Genomic DNA, 12,457 nt, shown 5'->3' with positions numbered 1-12,457 from the left:
TCATTAGCGCGGTCACATGACTGCTGAACACGTGCTGTATCTCGGAAAAGCGGAGAAATGTCCGGTTGCCGCCGCACGCACGCTTTCATTAGCGCGGTCACATGACTGCTGAACACGTGCCGTATCTCGGTAGAGCTGAGAAATGCCCGGGTGGCACCGCGCGCACGCTTTCATTAGCGCGGTCCCATGACACTGCTGAACAAGTGCCATATGTCGCTTGGCCTCACGGTTTTGTCGGACGATCTCGCGTCAGTTCAAAAACTTAAAACGCTCCTTGAGCAGAACCCGGTCACTAACACCGCTATGTCGGTGCGCTTGGTACAACAGCGTAAGCCGCATGTTAAATTGACCGGGGTTGACCCGGATGTCCCGGCTGTAAATCTCGTGGCGCAGATTAACTCGCGCAACCCTGACCTCCGGCTGGACCCGTCCACTTGCGAGGTTCGCGTTTCTTTCAGGGAGCGTTCGGGTAATTTCACCCACGTGGTGGCAGTGGATCCTCCTGCGTACCGGTCGCTCATGAGTCGCGGGCGAGTTTCCGTGGGTTGGACCTCGGCTACGGTGGTGGAGGACGTGCACGTACCTACGTGCACGTTCTGCGCTACCTATGGTCACGGCCGCCGTTCGTGCCCTGTTCGGCAGCATCCCGAGAGGGCGGTGTGCACGCGCTGCGCGGGCCCGCACCTCGGTGAGCAGTGTACGGTGCGCCTGGGGGATGCTGCTGTGTGCTGCAACGAGTGTCGCCGCGCGGGCCACCCCAGTTCTCACCCGACTGGGGATAAGGCCTGCCCTCTCCTGATGGCCAGGGTCGCGCGGTTGCGCGCTCGTACTGACTATGGTTAGTTTGCTTGTCCCGGCTTCTGTGGTGCAAGGCGGCGGTCTCCTCGCCCTCGCGGCTGCCGGGGGTATTGGGTCGCGCATTCGGCCCTACAGGAGTCTCCCCTTGGCGCCGTGGGGGTGTTGGGGATCGCCGCGCCTTCTTCCCCGTTTTTATCTCGGTGTTCCTCCTTCTTTCCTTCTTCTCCCTCTTGGGTGTTATCGCACCTCCTTCTGCCTCCTTCGTTCCACCTTTCTCATTCTTTCTGCCTGGGTGGGCTGTGCGGCTGGGATTTGTTGGGTTGCGGCCGGGGTTGATTGGCATCGCGGGGTGGCTTGTCCTGTTTCGGTGTGTGCGCCGGCACTCCCTCGTTCTTGCTTCTCACCTGTCGGCACCACGTTCGTTGCCCTCAGCCATGGCTGACGCCTCGCCGCTTCGCTTCCTACAGGCAAACCTCGCCAACACGCGTGATGCTACACGGCTGTTGGTGCAGCACATGGTTGAGGGTGACTTTTCGTTTGCACTGGTGTCTGACCCGCACACCCGCGACCACAAGATTCCCCACGTGCCCCGTGATATTACAATGTTTCACTCGCGGGAGCACCCGCGTGTTGCTCTCCTTGCGCGGGCCCCTACATTCGATCTATTTCCCATATACGTATCGCAACTGGTCGTGGCCGTCAGGTGCGAGCGAGCCGCACTTTCGTTCGTACTCGTTGCTATTTATGCGCCGCCCCATCGCCCTCTCGATCCCTTCTTGGACGAACTGTGGCAGGTATTTTCTGATGGCTCAGTGCGATCGTATATTATGGGGGGCGACTTCAATGCGAAGCATGCGCTGTGGGGGCCCGGGCCCGGAGATGTGCGCGGCACGCAGCTCGTGCAGTTTGCCAACGCTAACGCCCTGCAAATTCTCAACAGCCCCGCGTCGCTGCCCACTTTTGAGACGCCGTACGCTCGCTCATGGATCGACGTCACGTTGGCGTCTGTCTCTCTTGCGAGCGCGGGTTTTACTTGGCAGGTCTCCGACCGCGATAATCTTTCCGATCACCGTTACGTCGAATTTACTCTCTTTGCTGCAACGAGACGTCTGGAGCGTGTCCTTACGAACTACGCACGAGCCCAGATCCTCGAATCCCTACGATTGCATCCGTGGTTCGAGAGAGTTCAATACGCCTCTTTATCCTCTGGGCATGCGCTTGATAGCGCGGTCGGGCATTTCTATAAGTTATATGAGGGGCTCCGTCGCCGCTACCTGCGTAAAGCTAAACCGCGTGGCGGCAAGGCAAATGCGTGGTGGAGCCCTCAGCTCGCTGAGGAGCGCTTGCGTGTGCGCGCGATGCGTCGTCGCTTTCAACGGGCCCGCGACCCTGATCTGCGCTCGTTTTACAGGGCGCAATATGCGTCGGCTTTCGCAGCCTACAAGCAGCACATTCGTAGGGCCACAGACGCGGCGGATCGCGCGCTTTGCCAGGATATGACGGCTCGCAACCTTTATGGTTCGCCGTTCAAACTGGCGTTTGCGAAGTTACACTCCGCGACGCTCCTCCCACCGCTTGAGACCTCGCCCAACGTCCTCACGTCATCGGTGTTGGCGTCTGCTTCACTGCTGTTGAGTGAGCATGTCGCGACGGATGACCCGGGTTGTGATACCCCCTTTCACGCACGACTTCGCACGCTCGCGTGCTCTGATTACCCTCCCGTGCCTGACGATCACGCCTTTACGCTCCCGGAGATCGAGCATGCGCTGTTTCAGGGCAACTTACGTTCGGCGCCGGGGTTGGACGGGCTCACCGGCATGTTCGTTCGGAACCTTTTTCGTATTCACCCTTCCTTTTTTCTTCTTTTATTTAATGCGGCCCTCCGCCTGGGACACTTCCCTACGTCCTGGAAAGAGGGACGCATTATTTTCATTCCAAAACCTGGCCGGCCGCCTCATTTACCCTCAGCTTATCGTCCTATCGTGATGAACTCCTTATTCGGCAAAGTACTGGAACGTTTACTAAATTCCCGGCTCTACTTTTTTCTAAATTCTAATCACCTCCTTCACGATTCCCAATTTGGCTTTACACATGCCCGGAGTGCCCCTCTCGCCCTGTATGTCCTGAAGCAGCGCCTGCTCTCGCACAAGGCATCAAAAACGCCCGCCGTTCTGATCTCCCTCGATTTTCAGGGCGCTTTCGATAGCGTGTGGCACGCAGCGGTGCTGTTCTTTTTGCGCAGACACCGCTGTCCGGCCAACCTATACCACCTCTTGTGCTCTTTCCTCTCGGGACGGCGGGTGGTGTTCCGGGCGCGCGCGGGTGAGGTATCGGCTAGCCCGACGATCGGCAGTCCGCAGGGCTCCCCCATCAGCCCCTTACTGTGGAATTTGATCGTCCACTCCCTGCTCAGCCTTCCCATGCCGGACGGCGTGCACTTACAGGCGTACGCGGACGACACCATTGTGCTGCTGTCTGGCACAATCTGTCTTGTCCTTGATTTGCAATTGGGCCCGGCAAAACAAGGTCAAAATTAGTCCGTCAAAATCTTTCTTTGTCTTCTTCAACAATGGGCATATTGGCACTTCTAAGAGGCGTCCATCTATTCGTCTAGACGGCGCTTTTCTAAAACATCAAGATCACATTAAACTTCTCGGCGTGGTCTTTGATGATAAGCTTAATTTTCACGCCCATGTTGACTTTATCAAGACTAAAGCCGAGGTATTGGTTACTCGCTTGCTGAATTTCGTACGTCTGCATTACAGGCTACGTCCCGTCCTTTTACGACGCCTTTATAGACAGGTTCTGCTCCCTGCTGTTGCATACGCATCGCCGGTGTGGTGGCCCGCTTTCCCTACCTCGCACCTCACTGCCCGTGTGCAGTCGGTTCAGCGCTCGCTTCTGGTGGCGTTGACGGGCGCCTTCCACACGACTCGTACATCGGCATTGCAGATCCTGGCCAACTGCCCACCACTCCCATTGGAGCTGGATCGCCTCAATGCCGAATTCTCACTTTTCGTGTTGCGCCAGGTGACTCATTTCGCCAACGAGTCGTTTGACCCCCGCAACCTGGAACGCCCGTTCGACCCGTGGTCGCACCATCCGCGGGAGCTGTACCGATTGCGGTTCTACCGCTTAACGCCCCAACAGGCCTCACGTGTGTGTGCCACACCTGCATACCACGTGTTCACGGACGGTTCATTTACGAGCGTGTCTGCGGGCGCCGCTTTCGTGGCTTTTAACCCACGTGGTCATCTATGCGCTGTCCGCAAATACAAGGTCGTAAACGCGTCAGGCGCCTACAGCGCGGAGGTGGTCGCCTTCACTGAGGCGCTCCATTACCTCACCACGCTGCAAACATCCTCGCCGGTGCACATATACACGGATTGCCTTTCTTTACTCCTTGCCCTCTCAAACATCCGTGACGTTGACGCTCGTGTTGTCTATTGCAAGCGCGCGTTAGCATCGCAGAGCGCTGCCGGGCGCCATGTCTACTTGTACCACGTCCCGGGTCACCGTGGCGTTCTCGGAAACGAGCTCGCGGATTCCGCTGCTTCTTCTGCGGCCACCACGGGTCTCTTGCGGGAAGTGCGTATGTCAGTACGTTCGGTCAGGGCGCGTCTCCATCGCTTGTCCCAGAATGTATGCCATGGCGTCTGGCAACGCGAGGGCGCAGGCACATCCCTGTATCAATGGCTCCCCAGCGTTCACGATATCCCTGAGTGGTGTCCCCCTCACCGCTCGCTGGTGCATCTCCTCTCGGGTCACGGGCATTTTGTGCCCTACCTCTTCCGTTTCCGTCTGCACGCCGATAATCTGTGCTCGTGTGGGACGCCGTGTGAGGACTTATCCCACTATTTGCTGGCCTGTCCTCGCACCGCCCAGGTTGTTGCTGCATTGCGTGCGGCGGTTCGGGTACCTTCCATCACCCCGCCTACTTATCCTCTTTTACTGCGCTCGCGGCAAACCCGCGCATTACTTATTCGCCTTTCTGTTCTAATAGCTCGGTCAGTCCCCACTTCACCTCCCGCCCCTGCTGTTTTGCCCGACGCTTTTTAATTTTTTGTCTTTCACTTTCATCTTCATACTTTCACATATTACTTTTGCATGGCTGTTTCTGGCCATCGCCACTGTTTATGCCAACTATGGCGGGGGGAACCCCGTGGCCGATGCCTTAAGCTGCATGCGCCATCGTCATCATTTCCTGTTCCCCCTTTCTACCCTCTTCCTGTGTTTCCTTTTCCTGTCTGTCATATTTCTTGCGTTTCTCTTTTGGTCTTTCCCTTTTCTCCTGTTTTCTCTTCTTTTTCTATTTCGTCCTACAGCCTCCCGTGTACCGTAGCGCTGCCCACCATCAACTGGCTGCCTCCTGCGGTTCCTGACATCAGCAAGGCGCTGCCCCTCGCGTGGCATTTCATGTCTCTTAATAAATGGGTTCAGGCGGTTTCCGCGGATCACTGCCGGGTTTGTTTTTTTTCCCTCTCTCCAGGAGCTTGTTTTGTTTTCTACATTCGGCCTTTTTCCTTTGTATTCACTGCGCGCCGGCACTTCGCCTCTCATATCGCACTGCTTTGTCTCCGAGACCATTCTTTTTTTTTTCTCTTTTCATTGGCTTTCTTTAAATCTCTGTTTGGGTTGCTCCTGTAACCCCTTTTCATTTATTTCCTATTGGCCTTATACCTGCCATACCTCTTTGGTGGTGCGGGTTTGCCCCTTTTTATTTCTTTTTTTTTTCAACTCCGGGGCACAGAAAAAGCCATATGTCGGAAAAGCGGAGAAATGCCCGGGTGCCGCCGCACGCACGCTTTCATTAGCGCGGTCACATTACTCTGCTGAACACGTGCCGTATCTCGGTACAGCAGAGAAATGCCCGGGTGGCACCGCGCGCACGCTTTCATTAGCGCGGTCACATGACTGCTGAACACGTGCCGTATCTCGGTAAAGCGGAGAAATGCCCGGGTGCCGCCGCGCGCACGCTTTCATTAGCGCGGTCACATGACTGCTGAACACGTGCCGTATCTCGGAAAAGCGGAGAAATGCCCGGGTGCCGCCGCACGCACGCTTTCATTAGCGCGGTCACTATACTCTGCTGAACACGTGCCATATCTCGGTAAAGCGGAGAAATGCTCGGGTGCCGCCGCGCGCACGCTTTCGTTAGCGCGTTCACATGACTGCTGAACACGTGCCATATCTCGGTAAAGCGGAGAAATGCCCGGGTGCCGCCGCGCGCACGCTTTCATTACCGCGATCACATGACTGCTGAACACGTGCCGTATCTCGGTAAAGCGGAGAAATGCCCGGGTGCCGCCGCGCGCACGCTTTCATTACCGCGATCACATGACTGCTGAACACGTGCCGTATCACGGTAAAGCGGAGAAATGCCCGGGTGCCGCCGCACGCACGCTTTCATTAGCGCGGTCACTATACTCTGCTGAACACGTGCCATATCTCGGTAAAGCGGTGAAATGCCCGGGTGCCGCCGCGCGCACGCTTTCATTAGCGCGGTCACACGACTGCTGAACACGTATCGTATCACGGTAAAGCGGAGAATTGCCCGGATGCCGCCGCACGCACGCTTTCATTAGCGTGGTCACTATACTCTGCTGAACACGTGCCATATCTCGGTAAAGCGGAGAAATGTGCGGGTGCCGCCGCGCGCACGCTTTCATTAGCGCGGTCACATGACTGCTGAACACGTGCCGTATCTCGGTAAAGCGGAGAAATGTGCGGGTGCCGCCGCGCGCACGCTTTCATTAGCGCGGTCCCATGACACTCCTGAACACGTGCCGTATCACGGTAAAGCGGAGAAATACCCGGGTGCCGCTGCACGCACGCTTTCATTAGCGTGGTCACATTACTCTGCTAAACACGTGCCATATCTCGGTAAAGCGGTGAAATGCCCGGGTGCCGCCGCGCGCACGCTTTCATTAGCGCGGTCACATGACTGCTGAACACGTATCGTATCACGGTAAAGCGGAGAATTGCCCGGATGCCGCCGCACGCACGCTTTCATTAGCGTGGTCACTATACTCTGCTGAACACGTGCCATATCTCGGTAAAGCGGAGAAATGTGCGGGTGCCGCCGCGCGCACGCTTTCATTAGCGCGGTCACATGACTGCTGAACACGTGCCGTATCTCGGTAGAGCAGAGAAATGCCCGGGTGGCACCGCGCGCACGCTTTCATTAGCGCGGTCCCATGACACTGCTGAACAAGTGCCATATGTCGGAAAAGCGGAGAGATGTCCAGGTGCCGCCGCACGCACGCTTTCATTAGCGCGGTCACTATACTCTGCTGAACAAGTGCCATATGTCGGAAAAGCGGAGAAATGCCCGGGTGCCGCCGCGCGCACGCTTTCATTAGCGCGGTCACATGACTGCTGAACCCGTGCCGTATCTCGGTAGAGCAGAGAAATACCCGGGTGGCACCGCGCGCCCGCTTTCATTAGCGCGGTCCCATGACACTGCTGAACACGTGCCATATCTCGGTAAAGCGGAGAAATGTGCGGGTGCCGCCGCGCGCACGCTTTCATTAGCGCGGTCCCATGACACTGCTGAACACGTGCCGTATCACGGTAAAGCGGAGAAATGCCCGGGTGCCGCTGCACGCACGCTTTCATTAGCGCAGTCACATTACTCTGCTAAACACGTGCCATATCTCGGTAAAGCGGTGAAATGCCCGGGTGCCGCCGCGCGCACGCTTTCATTAGCGCGGTCACACGACTGCTGAACACGTGCCGTATCACGGTAAAGCGGAGAAATGCCCGGGTGCCGCTGTACGCACGCTTTCATTAGCGCGGTCACTATACTCTGCTGAACACGTGCCATACCTCGGTAAAGCGGAGAAATGCCCGGGTGCTGCTACGCGCACGCTTTCATTAGCGCGGTCACATGACTGCTGAACACGTGCCGTATCTCGGTAGAGCACAGAAATGCCCGGGTGGCACCGCGCGCCCGCTTTCATTAGCGCGGTCCCATGACACTGCTGAACAAGTGCCATATCTCGGTAAAGCGGAGAAATGCCCGGGTGCCGCCGCGTGCACGCTTTCATTAGCGCGGTCACATGACTGCTGAACACGTGCCGTATCTCGGAAAAGCGGAGAAATGTCTGGATGCCGCCGCGCGCACGCTTTCATTAGCACGGTCACTATACTCTGCTGAACACGTGTCATATCTCGGTAAAGCCGACAAATGCCCGTGTGGCACCGCGCGCACGCTTTCATTAACGCGGTCACATGACTGCTGAACACGTGCCGTATCTCGGTAGAGCTGAGAAATGCCCGGGTGCCGCCGCGCGCACGCTTTCATTAGCGTGGTGACTATACTCTGCTGAGCACGTGCCGTATCTTGGAAAAGTGGAGAAATGTCCGGGTGCCGCCGCACGCACCCTTTCATTAGCGCGGTCACTATACTCTGCTGAACACGTGCCATATCTCGGTAAAGCCGACAAATGCCCGGGTGCCGCCGCGTGCACGCTTTCATTAGCGCGGTCACATGACTGCTGAACACGTGCCGTATCTCGGAAAAGCGGAGAAATGTCCGGGTGCCGCCGCACGCACGCTTTCATTAGCGCGGTCACTATACTCTGCTGAACACGTGCCATATCTCGGTAAAGCGGAGAAATGTACGGGTGTCGCCACACGCACGCTTTCATTAGTGCGGTCACATGACTGCTGAACACGTGGCGTATCTCGGTAGAGCACAGAAATGCCCGGGTGACACCGCGCGCCCGCTTTCATTAGCGCGGTCCCATGACACTGCTGAACAAGTGCCATATCTCGGTAAAGCGCAGAAATGCCCGGGTGCCGCCGCGTGCACGCTTTCATTAACGCGGTCACATGACTGCTGAATACGTGCCGTATCTCGGAAAAGCGGAGAAATGTCTGGGTGCCGCCGCGCGCACGCTTTCATTAGCGCGGTCACTATACTCTGCTGAGCACGTGCCGTATCTTGGAAAAGTGGTGAAATGCCCGGGTGCTGCCGCACGCACGCTTTCATTAGCGCGGTCACATGACTGCTGAACACGTGCCGTATCACGGTAAAGCGGAGAAATGTCTGGTTGCCGCCGCGCGCACGCTTTCATTAGCGCGGTCACTATACTCTGCTGAGCACGTGCTGTATCTTGGAAAAGTGGTGAAATGCCCGGGTGCTGCCGCGCGCACGCTTTCATTAGCGCGGTCACATGACTGCTGAACACGTGCCGTATCACGGTAAAGCGGAGAAATGTCTGGGTGCCGCCGCGCGCACGCTTTCATTAGCGCGGTCACTATACTCTGCTGAGCACGTGCCGTATCTTGGAAAAGTGGTGAAATGCCCGGGTGCTGCCGCACGCACGCTTTCATTAGCGCGGTCACATGACTGCTGAACACGTGCCGTATCACGGTAAAGCGGAGAAATGTCTGGGTGCCACGGCGCGCACGCTTTCATTAGCGCGGTCACTATACTCTGCTGAGCACGTGCCGTATCTTGGAAAAGCGGTGAAATGCCCGGGTGCCGCCGCACGCACGCTTTCATTAGCGCGGTCACATGACTGCTGAACACGTGCCGTATCTCGGAAAAGCGGAGAAATGTCTGGGTGCCGCCGCGCGCACGCTTTCATTAGCGCGGTCCCTATACTCTGCTGAACACGTGCCATATCTCGGTAAAGCGGAGAAATGCCCGTGTGCCGCCGCACGCACGCTTTCATTAGCGCGGTCACATGACTGTTGAACACGTGCCGTATCACGGTAAAGCGGAGAAATGCCCGGGTGCCGCCGCGCGCACACTTTCATTAGCGCGGTCACTACACTCTGCTGAACACGTGCCATATCTCGGTAAAGCGGAGAAATGCCCGGGTGCCGCCGCGCGCACGCTTTCATTAGCGCGGTCACATGACTGCTGAACACGTGCCGTATCTCGGAAAAGCGGAGAAATGTCTGGGTGCCGCCGCACGCACGCTTTCATTAGCGCGGTCACTATACTCTGCTGAACACGTGCCATATCTCGGTAAAGCAGAGAAATGCCCCGGTGCCGCCGCACGCACGCTTTCAATAGCGAGGTCACATGACTGCTGAACACGTGCCGTATCTCGGAAAAGCGGAGAAATGTCTGGGTGCCGCCGCACGCACGCTTTCATTAGCGCGGTCACTATACTCTGCTGAACACGTGCCATATCTCGGTAAAGCGGAGAAATGTCCGGGTGCCGCCGCACGCACGCTTTCATTAGCGCGGTCACTATACTCTGCTGAACACGTGCCATATCTCGGTAAAGCGGAGAAATGCCCCGGTGCCGCCGCGCGCACGCTTTCATTAGCGCGGTCACATGACTGCTGAACACGTGCCATATCTCGGTAGAGCACAGAAATGCCCGGGTGGCACCGCGCGCACGCTTTCATTAGCGCGGTCACATGACTGCTGAACACGTGCCGTATCTCGGTAAAGCGGAGAAATGCCCGGGTGCCGCCGCGCGCACGCTTTCATTACCGCGATCACATGACTGCTGAACACGTGCCGTATCACGGTAAAGCGGAGAAATGCCCGGGTGCCGCCGCACGCACGCTTTCATTAGCGCGGTCACTATACTCTGCTGAACACGTGCCATATCTCGGTAAAGCGGAGAAATGTGCGGGTGCCGCCGCGCGCACGCTTTCATTAGCGCGGTCCCATGACACTGCTGAACACGTGCCGTATCTCGGTAGAGCTGAGAAATGCCCGGGTGGCACCGCGCGCACGCTTTCATTAGCGCGGTCCCATGACACTGCTGAACAAGTGCCATATGTCGGAAAAGCGGAGAAATGCCTGGGTGCCGCCGCACGCACGCTTTCATTAGCGCGGTCACATTACTCTGCTGAACACGTGCCGTATCTCGGTACAGCAGAGAAATGCCCGTGTGGCACCGCGCGCACGCTTTCATTAACGCGGTCACATGACTGCTGAACACGTGCCGTATCTCGGTAGAGCTGAGAAATGCCCGGGTGCCGCCGCGCGCACGCTTTCATTAGCGTGGTGACTATACTCTGCTGAGCACGTGCCGTATCTTGGAAAAGTGGAGAAATGTCCGGGTGCCGCCGCACGCACCCTTTCATTAGCGCGGTCACTATACTCTGCTGAACACGTGCCATATCTCGGTAAAGCCGACAAATGCCCGGGTGCCGCCGCGTGCACGCTTTCATTAGCGCGGTCACATGACTGCTGAACACGTGCCGTATCTCGGAAAAGCGGAGAAATGTCCGGGTGCCGCCGCACGCACGCTTTCATTAGCGCGGTCACTATACTCTGCTGAACACGTGCCATATCTCGGTAAAGCGGAGAAATGTACGGGTGTCGCCACACGCACGCTTTCATTAGCGCGGTCACATGACTGCTGAACACGTGCCGTATCTCGGTAGAGCACAGAAATGCCCGGGTGGCACCGCGCGCCCGCTTTCATTAGCGCGGTCCCATGACACTGCTGAACAAGTGCCATATGTCGGTAAAGCGGAGAAATGCCCGGGTGCCGCCGCGCGCACGCTTTCATTAGCGCGGTCACATGACTGCTGAACACGTGCCGTATCTCGGAAAAGCGGAGAAATGTCTGGGTGCCGCCGCGCGCACGCTTTCATTAGCGCGGTCACTATACTCTGCTGAACACGTGCCGTATCTTGGAAAAGCGGTGAAATGCCCGGGTGCCGCCGCGCGCACGCTTTCATTAGCGCGGTCACATGACTGCTGAACACGTGCCGTATCACGATAAAGCGGAGAAATGTCTGGGTGCCACCGCGTGCACGCTTTCATTAGCGCGGTCACTATACTCTGCTGAGCACGTGCCGTATCTTGGAAAAGTGGTGAAATTCCCGGGTGCTGCCGCACGCACGCTTTCATTAGCGCGGTCACATGACTGCTGAACACGTGCCGTATCACGGTAAAGCGGAGAAATGTCTGGGTGCCGCCGCGCGCACGCTTTCATTAGCGCGGTCACTATACTCTGCTGAGCACGTGCCGTATCTTGGAAAAGTGGTGAAATGCCCGGGTGCTGCCGCACGCACGCTTTCATTAGCGCGGTCACATGACTGCTGAACACGTGCCGTATCACGGTAAAGCGGAGAAATGTCTGGGTGCCGCGGCGCGCACGCTTTCATTAACGCGGTCACATGACTGCTGAACACGTGCCGTATCTCGGTAGAGCTGAGAAATGCCCGGGTGCCGCCGCGCGCACGCTTTCATTAGCGTGGTGACTATACTCTGCTGAGCACGTGCCGTATCTTGGAAAAGTGGAGAAATGTCCGGGTGCCGCCGCACGCACCCTTTCATTAGCGCGGTCACTATACTCTGCTGAACACGTGCCATATCTCGGTAAAGCCGACAAATGCCCGGGTGCCGCCGCGTGCACGCTTTCATTAGCGCGGTCACATGACTGCTGAACACGTGCCGTATCTCGGAAAAGCGGAGAAATGTCCGGGTGCCGCCGCACGCACGCTTTCATTAGCGCGGTCACTATACTCTGCTGAACACGTGCCATATCTCGGTAAAGCGGAGAAATGTCCGGGTGCCGCCGCACGCACGCTTTCATTAGCGCGGTCACATGACTGCTGAACACGTGCCGTATCTCGGTAGAGCACAGAAATGCCCGGGTGGCACCGCGCGCCCGCTTTCATTAGCGCGGTCCCATGACACTGCTGAACAAGTGCCATATCTCGGTAAAGC

The 12,457-nt window shown here is 57.4% G+C and overlaps 1 protein-coding gene across 1 annotated transcript; it reads right to left on the bottom strand.

Annotated features, from left to right (window-relative positions):
- Window positions 1-601: 601 nt before the first annotated feature.
- On the bottom strand, window positions 602-1,141 carry LOC119434750 (uncharacterized). Its single transcript, XM_037701827.1, has one exon. It carries the CDS (start codon window positions 1,139-1,141, stop codon window positions 602-604), a length of 540 nt encoding a protein of 179 aa, XP_037557755.1.
- Between the last annotated feature and the right edge of the window lie 11,316 nt (window positions 1,142-12,457).

This window comes from Dermacentor silvarum, unplaced genomic scaffold, assembly GCF_013339745.2.
Source record: "Dermacentor silvarum isolate Dsil-2018 unplaced genomic scaffold, BIME_Dsil_1.4 Seq2175, whole genome shotgun sequence".
NCBI lineage: Eukaryota > Metazoa > Arthropoda > Arachnida > Ixodida > Ixodidae > Dermacentor > Dermacentor silvarum.
The sequence above is the reverse complement of the archived record's forward strand: the minus strand, read 5'-3'. Positions and strand labels throughout refer to the sequence as shown.

Excerpts from the sequence above, each read along its gene's own strand:
- LOC119434750 (XM_037701827.1), bottom strand. The coding sequence starts at position 1,141 with ATGCCAATCAACCCCGGCCGCAACCCAACAAATCCCAGCCGCACAGCC.